The sequence below is a fragment of the Macaca mulatta genome, chromosome 9 (genome assembly GCF_049350105.2).
Source record: "Macaca mulatta isolate MMU2019108-1 chromosome 9, T2T-MMU8v2.0, whole genome shotgun sequence".
Taxonomy (NCBI): Eukaryota; Metazoa; Chordata; class Mammalia; order Primates; family Cercopithecidae; genus Macaca; species Macaca mulatta.
Genome location: NC_133414.1, coordinates 116352289 through 116365060, shown reverse-complemented (window position 1 = coordinate 116365060; position 12772 = coordinate 116352289). Strand labels below are relative to the sequence as shown.

Genomic DNA, 12772 nt, shown 5'->3' with positions numbered 1-12772 from the left:
CCATTTCACAGACATGCCTCTAGCCCATTCCCTTGGCACTTATTGTCTCTGAATCTGCCAGTTCCCAGCTCCAATACCACCCCCTCCAGTAAGTTTTCCCCATTGCAGTGTCCCTCATCTGCCTTTTTTCCTTTTCTCTGACTCACTTTCCCTGTAAAACTGAGGCCATGAGGTTTGACTTCCCTCCCTACTCCCTTTCTCTCTTCCCTTTACTCCTACTGTACCCTCCAGCCTTGCTCCTCTAATCTAGCATCTATGTTAGTTACATAGATCTGATGATAGAGAATTCAAAAACAACTTATATGATTTACATCAGTAAAAGCAGCTTTTATTATTCATTGTTACATTGTACTTTTAATTATGTGTCACCTGCTTTACCTTGTTTTTCTTTTCCAAAAGGCAGAAGAAATTTTATCAGTCCAGTAACCTTGGTGTATCAGAAGGAGGGCGTGCTGGCTTCTGGAATTGTAATGTATTTTTTTTCTCAAAATTAATTGGTTTAAAGAAAATTCACAATTCCAATGTGTTGCCATTTACTATTATGAGCCATATTTTAGGATGTCAGATCTGTCACATTATTAATTAAAATGGTTTCCTCTTTGGGTACTATTAAAAAAGATTTATTTTGAATAACTTCAAATCTATACAAAATAGAGGGAACAATATAATGAACTACCATATATTACTGCAAACAAACACAAATAGAATTTAAAAATCCATTGCCCTTCTGCAATGAAAAACTACCTAATATCTGTAACCCAATTCCATGTTTGTTTCTACACTTAATGTATTAGGTTATCAGACACGAATTTGGAACCCTTTGTCTAAGCTGCAGCTTGGACTCTGGTGAATGCCCATTTAGCTTACATGTATCATAATGTTATTGTTGATATTTAAATCAGTATTAATAGCCTCCATTTCCTTGGTGCTTACTTTGTGCCAGGCACCAAGCTAAGTACTTTACTTGTATTATCTTATAGGTCCTTACAACAACCTTATCAAATAGAATCTATTGACATCCTCCTTTAACAGACAAGGAATCTAATCTTACAGAGTTCACCAGCAAGTAATTGGAAGAGTTAGGGCTTGAACATAGGTGTGTTAAACTCCAAAGTCTTTGCTGTCATTTATTAGAACTCAGTCTCAGTAAGTAATAAAAGGTGTCAGACCATGTTTTTCTTTTTCTGTTTCTTTTCTTTTCTATTTTTTTTTTTTTTTTGAGACGGAGTCTCACACTGTCTCTCTGGCTGGAGTGCAGTGGCGCAATCTCTGCTTACTGCAAGCTCCGCCTCCTGGGTTCGTGCCATTCTCCTGCCTCAGCCTTCAGAGTAGCTGGGACTACAGGCGCCTGCCACCACGCCCAGCTAATTTTTGTATTTTTAGTAGAGACGGGGTTTCACCGTGTTAGTCAGGATGGTCTAGATCTCCTGACCTCGTGGTCCGCCCCCTTTGGCCTCCCAAAGTGCTGGGATTACAGGCTTGAGCCACCGTGCCCGGCCAAGACCATGTTTTTCCATGCCATTATAATCAATGTAAACAATGCTAAGGTGTGGAACTGACCTATACCAAAATCCAGGTCTGGTTGTAACTATCCCAGATGTTAGCATAGTCCGTTTCACTGACACAGATGACATCTGCAGGACTTTGAGGGTAGCTAGGCAGTGACATCAGGGTGAGAGACATTCTACCCTCAGGAAGCCATCTGGAGCACATACACCTACACTTAGCTCCCCCAACCTTGCAGTGGACTATCCCCTCCTCCTCCATTTAGTCTGCATTTGTGGGCTTTTATGACTCTTGTCTTCTTCAAGACCACCCTTGATGTTTATTTAACCCCCTTTAAGGGAATGATTATAGCATTTGCTCTGGTGAGTGATGGAGAATAAAGATGAGCTCAAAAAAAGCACCTTGCCTGCTTTCCCTTCCAGGGCCCAGGCATTTGAACCCAGCCACCTGAAGTCCCCGCTCTTAGTTATGAGATGTCTAATCTAGAAAATGATAAATAAATTTCCTCCAAGTGTTTTCACTATTGTAAAAATAACTCAAATTTCTCTTGAGAATAATAAAGTTAACCTAAATCTATTCAAAACCAACCAATCAACTAGCCCATTTATATTGGATCCTTGCTATGTTCTACTACTGTGTGAGGAAGAGAAAAAGAGGATCCAAAGGAATAAAAGGCACACTCCCTACCCTTGGGTCATTTAGGGAGATAAGAAATGCACATAATAATGATGAAAGAGCATACAGGAAGGCTAGTGTCCTTTCAAGCAAAGAAACTGCTATATACAAGCCACACAAACTCTACTTCATTTTTCCTACCGCCTGTGTAGTGAAGAATGTAGTAAGAAGAGGGATACTAGAGAAACTCAAAAAAAGGAGATATCAGTAAAGTTTTAGGTAATTGAAAAATGTATCACAAAAGAGATCAAACTGAAGCTTGACCAGGGAACATAGTTAAAAGTCGTCTAAATAAAGATGAGAGGACAGTGCATCTATGCAAACATAGATGATGACTCCAAATAAACAGTAGAAGTAATCAATAAGCCTTAACTTGTCTGATGAGTCAAGTATACTATGCATTGACTAAGACTGATTTTCTACATTTATCTCACTCATCTCTAGGATGGCTTTGTGTATTCTTTTATTATTAAAGATGGAAGTTACATGATCAAGGATTTTCTTGAGATTGAAAGACCTGTAGAACATATGACATTTTCTCCCAATTATACAATGTTGCTGATTCAAACAGACAAGGTATGTTGGATGGTAATTTCTTGATATGTGATTTTCAGATGATATTATTATCGTCATTACATGACAGGAATGAGGAGCAGAGTGTGCTACACAGTGGTACTCCACTAGTCAAGACTCTAGGTTGTAAATGAAAAACTACCCAGTTTAAAAGGCTTAAATTACAAAGAGCTATTGGTTTATTTTTGTGCATGTAACTGAAAGGGCAAGGAGTGAATCTGAATACGAGAGCTGCCATGATGCCACCAAGCCTTGTTTATTTCCATCTCTTGGCTCTGTTTCCTCTCTGCTGCCTCCATTTCCATGCTGACTCTCCCCTTGTGGTGTTAAGAGTTATATGCAGCTCTAGCTTATATTTCTGCCTGCTTGATGTCCCTGGTGGAAAGATACCAGCTAGAAAAAAAGTCTTGGAATATAGACTCAGTGGACTAACTGAATCATGTGTCTTCCCCTGGGTGTGTCACTTGTACCATAGGAATCCTAAGCTCTGACTGGCCAGGCCTAAGTCACATGCATAGCCTTGGATGCTGGGTAGAGTCAACTGACTTAAATGAGAACTGAGATTGGGGCATAGGTTGTTCTCCAAAGACAATGTGGGTTCTATAAGAGAAGAAGAAAAATGAATTATTGCAAGATTAAAACAAACTATTACTTCAATTATACTGCTAGGAAGATTCCTAATTAATGGAATGATCAGGCATCAAAATTAGCAGATATTTATATTGTTATACAATAATTTTACATGAATTACAAATAAAATTCAATGATTTTCTGCCTAAAAGAAAATTAAATTTAAATATGGACAGACTTTTGTTTCTGATAATTAACAGAAGTTTTTTTTAAAAAAAAAACTGTGCTAACTTATGTTTTAATAAATAAATGACTAACTGAAAATATCTATGGAGAACAGGAAACTAGGAAAAAGATACCATAAAAGAAGGAGGAAAGACCCAAATAGAACTTCTAAAGAAGAAAAATATACTAGCAAAGTAAAAATTAAATGAACATGTCTGACAAAATGTTGGACATAACCAAAGAGAGAATAAATGAATTCGAAGATGGATCAGAAGAAGTTATTCAGAATGTCACCTAGAAAAGCAAAAGGGTAGAAAATACAGAAGGGAACATAAGATATAAGAACAATACAGTGAAAAGATCTAACATATGTTTGATTAGAGTCCAGAGAGGAGAAAGTGGGACAGAGGCAATAATTAAAGAGATACTGACTGGGGATTTTCCAGAATTGGTTAAAGACATGAATTTACAGATTTAAGGGATCCAGTGAATCCCAAACAGAATACATAAAATGATATCCACACTTAGACTTACCAAAGTGAAACTGTTGAAAACCAAAGAGAAAATTTTCAAAGCAGTGAGAGAAAAGACAGATTACTTCTAAGGAATTTCAATTAGACTAATAGCTGACTTCTCTGTGGCAATAATGTAAGTAAGAAATAGTGGAATAATACCTTCAATGTGTTGCAGGGGTCAGCAAACTGTAGCTCCATGGGGCAAAACTAGCCTGCTGCATGTTTTTCAAATTAGATTTTATTGGAACATAGCCACACCCACTTATGTATTGTTTATGGCTTCTTTCACACCACAATGGCAGCATTAAATAGTTGTGGCAGAGACTACATGGTTTGCAAAGCCTAACATATTTACTATCAGTCTATTTATAGAAAAAGGTTGATGACCCCTGATGTAATGAAAAAAAGTAATTACCACCTAGAATTCTATACCCAATGAAAACATCTTTTCAGTGTGTGGGTAAAAAAAGACATTTTAGACACTCCAAAGTTAAGAGTATGTCAGCAGCTGACTATCACTGGAGAAAATTCTGAAGAATTTACTTCCGGCAGAGGAAAATTATCCCAGATGTAAGGTGTGTGATGCAACAAAAACAAAGAGCAGTAGTAATGGGTAGAGAATGACATATTGTAGAAGATGTACAGTAAATGAACACTGCATACAACAGCAGGAAAAAAAAATGTGGAAGTAGGTTTAAAAATAATATTGAACTAAAATCCCAAATGACAATACTATAAGTTGGGGGGAGCGGGGGAGCAGGATATATAGAACAAAGTGTTCCAAGGATCCCATATGACCCAGGAGGAGAATAAAGCTTTTAAGTAACTTTGATGTTGATAAATTAGGTATACATGTTACAACTTCAAAGGTAGCCACTAAAACAATAGGAACAGTAGACGAAATTTCCAAACTAGAGAAAGTAAAATGTTAAATAAAAAAGTTTAACCCAAAACAAGGTAAAAAAGAGAAAGAAAATGAAATGCAAAACAACTGACATAAACAAAAAGCATAAATTAAAACCTATGTTTAAACCCAGATATGAAAAGACAGAAAAAGATATGTAAACATTAACCCAAAGAAAACCAGTGGAAATATATTAATATTAGACAAAATAGGCTTTGAGGTAAAAATCATTACTAAAGATAAATGGGCTTATTTCAGAATAACAAAATATTAAATTTATCAGGAATATATAAATACTTAAAATATGTACAAGGAATCTTCGTTATCTTGTAAGGCACAGGAAAGGCCTAGGCAAAACTCTTGGTGAGGTTTTGTTACATTCAAGCATGTGTATAAGGGCACTGGCTCTATTAGCTTTTAATATTTAACTTAATCACTCAGCCATTGCTGAAACAGTTGTCATGGAGGCCTGCCTGTTCAGCTGTTAGTGAGATCTGGCCTGCCACACCTTCTCACTGAAGTCTTTCTTAAACACACACTTTAAAATTTCACCCTCTTATTTTGCTATATAATGTTCTCCTCTGTTATATTTTCTTTTTCTTCTTACAATTATCACTGTCTAACTTGCAGTATGTTTTATTTGGTTATATTATTTATCATCTGAATCTGCCAGCAGAAGGTAAGCTCCGTGAGGGCAGGGGATTTTGTTTTATCCTCTGCTATAACCCCAGCATCTAAAGCAGTGACTGGCATTGTGTATCCACTTAATATTTATTGAAGAAATGACAGAAAGATAAAATTTGTAAATACCTACCAAATTTTGAACTCCTATAAAGTCATATTTTTTTAGATAAATGAGACCAGAAATATTTATGTTTAACTCAAGTAAACATGAAGAACTTGTGATTAGCTGAAAGCAGACTTCTTATTGCTGGTTAAATGACCATATTATATTACCAGCTACTTGGTAGAGATGCATTCATTACAGAATAGATTTTTTTTTAGAGGTGAGTTTGAGAGCTGAAAATAATAAGCATGAAGTGACAGCTTCAGCCATACCTCAACTATTTCTACAAAGGCTTGTTTAAATGTTTAATGTTCTTTCCATTATATTTAGCATGTGGTAGGATTTAGTACATCTTAACAACTTTTTGGGTTTTCCACATTTTCCAAATTTTCTACATAAATAGATATTATTTTTGAAACAGGAAAAAATGTTTTATTATGTTTTGTAAATTAAAAAAATGAATGTCTGGGAGACCAGGTGTGGTGGCTCATGCCTATAATCCCAGCACTTTGGGAGGTCGAGGAGGGTGGATTACTTGAGGTCAGGAGTTTGAGACCGGCCTGGCCAACATGGTGAAACCCTGTCTTTAGTAAAAATACAAAAATTAGCCAAGTGTGGTGGCAGGTACCTGGAATCCCAGCTACTCAGGAGGCTGAGGCAAGAGAATCTCTTGAACCCAGGAGGCAGAGGTTGGTTGCAGTGAGCCAAGATCCCGCCATTGCACTCCAGCCTGGGCAACAGAGGGAGACTCAGTCACAAAACAAAAACAATAACAACAAAACAAACCAAAACAAACACGAATGTCTGAAATTGAAGAAGAAAGTCTTATGGTTATTTAAAATGATGAGGCCAGGCATGGTGGCTTGCGCCTATCATCCCAGCACTTTGGGAGGCCGAGGCGTGCGGATCACCTGAGGTCAGGAGTTTGAAACCAGCCTAACCAACATGTTGAAACCCTCTCTCTAGTAAGCATACAAAATTAGCCGGGCATGGTGGTGCATGCCTGTAATCCCAGCTACTCAGGAGGCTGAGGCAGGAGAATCGCTTAAACCTGGGAGGTGGGAGTTGCAGTGAGCTGAGATTGTGCCATTGCACTCCAACCTGGGCAACAATAGCAAGACTTTGTCTCGAAAAATTAATTAATTAAAATAAAATGATAAATAAGTGAATGAATGAATGAATCAACCAATCAATCAATAAACAAACAAACAAATCAAGTGTCTAGATTTTAAGGCCTTCAGGGTCAAGGTCTTACTGAGTTGATCTGTGATTTCCCATCATCTGTTTCCACACAGTGCCTTGGTTACAGTAGGCATTTAATAAATATTTGTTGAACTATATACACAACAATTACAATATGTTTCTTTCCTTTTGTATATTTATCAGGGATCTGTTTATATCTACACTTTTGGTGAGGAGCCAACCTTAAATAAAGTCCTAGATGCTTGTGATGGGAAATTTCAGGCAGTTGACTTTATCACACCTGGAACCCAACACTTCATGGTAAAGAATATTTTACTGTGTCACAGTAGGACTAAAGATATGATGATGTTGTGAGATTTAAATCCCTATTTATATGTTATTGGGTAACTTTGAAAGTTCATGGGCAAAGCAATGTGAATAGGAGGCAGAGGCTGTCCTTGAAGGCTGTGGTGGAGATGCTAGACACTTCCATCCTCAAATCTACCCCCCAGTTAGAATGATACCCTCATATTGTGACTTCATAATATCATCTTCTGAAAACAGCCAACACAATTTAGATCTTAGGAGCCATCTTTTGGTTTTCACCACCCAAGCTCTGCAAGCCAGGCTTTAACACATTTTAAAACACGTTCATTGCTAATGAGTCGTCAGCACTCAGTAAACTGTTAGTATTTATTTAGTATCTTTTTTCTGTGTAATGCACCAGCACCACTTGAGGTTGAAAATGAAATAGTTGCCATGTGCAATACATTAATTCAGTCTAAGGAGTCAATAATAATATGTCAGTATTGGCTCATCAGTTGTAACAAATGTACCACACTAATGCAAGATGTTAATAGTAGGGTAGTAGGTGTGTGGAGGGGAAGGGGAAGGAGAACTCTCTGTGCTTTCTGCTCAGTTTTTCTGTAATCCTAAAACTGCTCTAAAAAAATAAATTCTAGTAATTTAAAAAAGAACAATGTATAGCTTCCTATTTCTACATTTGTTCATTAGGCAATAGTTTTACTGATTTTTATAAGCAACTTTTATCTTTAATATGTTACATGAAAAATCTTTGTTTTACTTTTCTAATACTAATTAGTTATTATGTATTTCTTAAATTGCATTAAAGATAATAGTTAATATTTGTTCAGAAATGAAGCATTGGCATTGAAATGATAAAAATAAGTATTTATAATCCACATAAATAAAATGAAATTTTATACTAAATCATCGACACACTGGAAAGGGAGGCAGAACATGCTTCCATAGGAAAGTCTTATTTTCCATGTAGAGTTTTTGTTTTTCTTTTTGTTACAGACACTTACACATTCAGGGGAAATTTGTGTTTGGTGGCTGGAGGATTGTTCTTGTGTAAGCAAGATTTATCTGAATACCCCAGTAAGTATACTTGATAAATGGAGTTTTAAAAATATATTGAATTCTAATCCAATCTACCTTTTCATATTCACACATCAATAGTCTGTAGAAATACTTGTTACAGAAGCCTCACTGCATTTTTGCCTTCTAGGTTTAGAGTAATCCCTGTGTGTAAAGTATATGCCACAGCCCCAAGAGTGGAACCATAGCATTGGTTATAGAAAACAAGATAGAACCATATTGGTTATAGAAAGCAGTAGGTTTTCTATGGCGGCAGTTGTTTTTGAAACCCCAGTAGTTTATATCTCATGTCGAAGTTCACTGTGGATTGGCAGGGGTCCCTCTTGCACAGTCTCTCAGGGAGCCAGGCTGATGGGGGCTCCATCAAAGAATACTTACTCTGTGCTGTGTGCAGGAGAGGAAGAGAGTGCTGAAAGGTCTTTTGGAGGGAGAGGGGGTGCTCCTGAATCAGCAAGTAAGTGCTTTTTCTCAGAAATGAAATATCCCTTTGGCCATAACTGGTTAAATGGTCCCATTTAATGGGAATCAATTAGAAATGAAAGAAAGTTGCCACTCTAACCAGCTTAAGCCAAAAATTAAAAAGTGAGTGTTATTGGCACAATCAACTATAAAGTACAGAACTTGTCTGGCCTCATATGTGCCTCAGTCCATCAGTTTAAATGATATACTAAGGACCTTGTCTTTCTGTCTCCACACTATGCCTTTAGTTTCATCTTAGGCCTCACTGAGGTACACCCAGATACCACAGGTGCCAACCTCACATCATACTGTCAGAGAGGGAAGAAAAATTCCTACTGTAGGGGGAGCAAGAACAAAGATGCTTCTTCTTTCCAGAAGGTTCAGTAAATGTCTTCTAATGTCTTAATAACATCTGTGAACTAATCATATGCACAGGAGATGAGAAATGCAATTAAGTGCCTAATTAATGCACCAACTCAGCCCTGGAAATGGGAGTTAGATTCATTCCACTTGTCCCTGAAAATAGGGGAAGGATAGTTTCTCAGTGAATATTCAAGAGATTTTCCAGAAGGAGGACATATGGATGCTGAATTGCAAACCACACTGCCTGCAACACCTACCACAATGTGATACCATTATTTCTGCCATGTTCACAGTGCATTTTGCATAAAATAACATTTCAAAAGGACCAAGAAACAATGGTAATGCTGTCTTTTAAAAAAAAGTAGTATTATTTGCTGCATTACACAGTTCTAGTTGAGAAATGGATCTTGGTATTAGGTAGGGAGTTTCAATCCTTCCCTTTTATAAAACTAAAATCTCAATTATAGAAGACTAAGCATCATATTTTACATAAGATGCAAAAGATAGATAATTCAGTGTGATAAATAAAACTCTCCCACAAAAGTAAAGATAAAATTTCTTACTGAGAAAACTTGAAATATGAAAAGACTCCATAATCTCTGTGACAAAAGGTTATATGTATTCATTTCTATTAGAAATAGTAAACTAGGAGAGATCTTACAAGTGCATTTAATGACATGTCCTTTCACACATTAGAGGCTTACAAACATTTAACAACCACCCAGGGGCCCATATAATCAGGATATACCTTGTTCCTCTTGGGCAACGAGGGATACAGGTACCATTACCCTACAGAGAATTGATACAGATACAGTAATGCTGATGCCAGGTCTCTCTGCCTGTGTCCGGAACTGTGTTGCCTTCCTTCAGGCAGTGGTCCTGGGGGATCCCAGTCCAGCACCACAGTGTCAAGATACCTGGACACTAGCAGCGTCTCCTGATGGTACCTGCAAGGGTACATAAGACTCCTCTGGACCTTACTGTACATTTTCAGACTAGCACACCATTGCCCTGGAATGAAGGAGAATTTCAGCTGATTATTTTTATTTTGGGAACACACACACACACACACACACACACACACACACACACACACTTCCCATAAAGGTTTTCAATTTTACAAAAAGCCCACTCAGTTGGGAGACTGTGTGCATTCTAATGAGGCAGGACACCTGGGTGCTTCTTCTGAAGTTTGTCGCCACATATGGGATCCTTGGGTAAGCTGCTGGACTTCCTTGGCCTGCGTTTTCTATTTTGCAAAATGATCTCTTAACGTTCTTTTTCAGCCCTAAGTTCCATGATTTTATTCAAAACAATCTACAAAGTATTTATAGAGAAAGAATACTAATTTCTATAGTATTATGAAAGTCAATTTATTCTCTTAGACATCATATTCTGTATAAATCACTGTGAGATAAGTGGGAATCTGTCATGCATTTCTTTGGTGACTGAATACATCTTTCAGTGATATAGTTATTTTCTTAAGTCTTCCTTAGTCATACCAGCATCTCAGGATCTATAAAAATGTTTTAAAAGCCAGGTGTGGTGGTTTGATCTTGTAATCCCAGCGACTAGGCAGGCTGAAACAGGAGGATCACTCCAGTAGTTCAAGACAGAGCAAGACTCCATCGCTAATAAATAAATATTTTAAAATGTTTACAAGATGCTAAGAATTTCTTTTACCTTTTTTTGTTTTATTTTTCACTATTACTGGTCTAAGTGTTTCACAATCACTTAGATAGATTGTTGGCATAATCATTTCATCATCATTTAGAGATAAAAACGAAGCCATGATTTAAATTTCAAGAAATCTCTCTATAATTTTTATTACTCTAATTTTAGGATAAAAGAATAAGATGTACAGATTCCTGTGCCGTCTTATGCAGTTGATCAGCTCAGGAACATTGAGGCTATAATTTGAAAGAACCCACCACACAACACTTGCCACTCTTCTCATCCTGTAGGCTTTTCAAATACATTGTATAATAGCATTCTTACATGCAGGAGAGCAGGCACAATGGAGATACGCATCTGGGGTTTATTTTAAACAGGCGACGGTTCTGGCTTGCTGTCCATCCTCCCTCTCTGCAGCCGTGGGCACGGAGGGTGGTTCTGTCTACTTCATCAGCGTATACGATAAGGAATCCCCTCAGGTCGTGGACAAAGCCTTTCTCTCGGAATCGTCCGTGCAGCATGTCACGTAAGTCCCTTCTGCTTCCAGGAGCGGCTCTGTGTCACCGTCTGTTGAAAATTCTAGTGAAGCCATCCCTTCTTTTAATTTTAAGTTTTACATGTTTCATTTGTTTTGAATGTTAATATATTCACTCAGGTCAACACTCAAAAGGTACAGAGGGCTGTGAAGTAAAGTACCCCCCATACCCAGGTCTGTCCTTGCAGGCAGCCTGGTACCAACTTCTCATGTCTCCTGAGATGTTTTATCCATGAACAAGCAAAACATAATAAGCACTTCTTTTTATTTGTATCGATGGCCATCAAGTATGTATAGTGTGCCAGGCACTTCTGCTGTATTAACTCCATGAGGTAAACACTCTTATTTTCTCTATTTGACAGGTGAGGAAGATGAGGCACGAAGATTTTAAATAACTTGCTCAATAGTACACAGCTAGTGAATGGCAAATGTTGGGATTTGAACCCAGGTCGTTGGGCTCCAGAGTCACTGCCTTTGCTCTTAAAATGAGAAAACTATGTACAATGCCTCATTTCTTTTTTCACTTAATGGTATATCTTGGAAAATGTTTTATATCCATACATAAAGACCAGCCTTATTATTTTTATAGCCACATAGTATTCCATTATATGAATATACTATCATTTTTTAAAAACAGTATATTAATGAACATTTAGAGTATTTCAAAACTTTCGAAACAATACTTTTGAGATGACAATATAGAGACATTAGATTTGGACTTGTAGTTGCTATCATTATTACTGTTTTTAATTTATTATATTATTAGGTATTAATAAGAACAGACATTTGTATTCTGCTTTACAGCTTGAGATCACTGTAGCTTGTAGAATGTGATCCTCAAAACACCAGTCAGAGAGATGTTATTCTTATCCCTATTAGACAAATTAGGGAATTCAGGGTGAGAGAGGTGAAGAGAAGCATTGCCCAAGATTACACATTACACAGCTAGCGCACTTGGGAGCTGGTCCTGCCACTGTGGACTGCCCAGCTCCATCACCCTAGCTCAGTGGGGAAGGAGGGATAACCTCCTTACCCCCTGCCCTTCTGCACCGTCATTTTTTGTGCCTTTCCTTTCTCAGATCATCTTATTCTAATTTGCGTCTTCCCACTTTTTCTAATTTGATAAAGTTGTAGACATGTTTCACTACATTCTTCCTCCCACTGCCAGGTACCAGTCACAGGGTAATGAAATGTCACACCCACCGCTAATTTGAGAATTGCTTATTTGCACTTGAAACATCAAGAAAGCTCTACCAACATGTTTCATTCACTTATGATGAACCAACTGCCCATCTTTACTGAATCTTCTTGACTGTATTTATTAAAGTTGCAATTTGGAAATAGCATTGGCCTAAAGTACAATGATTATATCTACATGTAATCACTCCACTTTTATAAGGTCA

General features: G+C 37.3%; 1 protein-coding gene across 4 annotated transcripts in view; it reads left to right on the top strand.

Moving 5' to 3' along the window:
* The window catches only part of CFAP43 (cilia and flagella associated protein 43), a 107992-nt gene that overhangs the window by 32777 nt on the left and 62443 nt on the right, over positions 1-12772 (top strand). For all 4 annotated transcript variants that reach the window (XR_001447280.3, XM_077947455.1, XM_001106544.5 and 1 more), the window contains exons 7-11: positions 400-467; positions 2626-2757; positions 7142-7258; positions 8258-8338; positions 11212-11360. Coding sequence is in view for 3 of the 4 variants with exons in the window: in XM_077947455.1 (XP_077803581.1) it covers positions 400-467; positions 2626-2757; positions 7142-7258; positions 8258-8338; positions 11212-11360 (547 nt within the window). In the remaining variant the exon portion in view is untranslated. The remainder of the gene's footprint in view (positions 1-399; positions 468-2625; positions 2758-7141; positions 7259-8257; positions 8339-11211; positions 11361-12772) is intronic.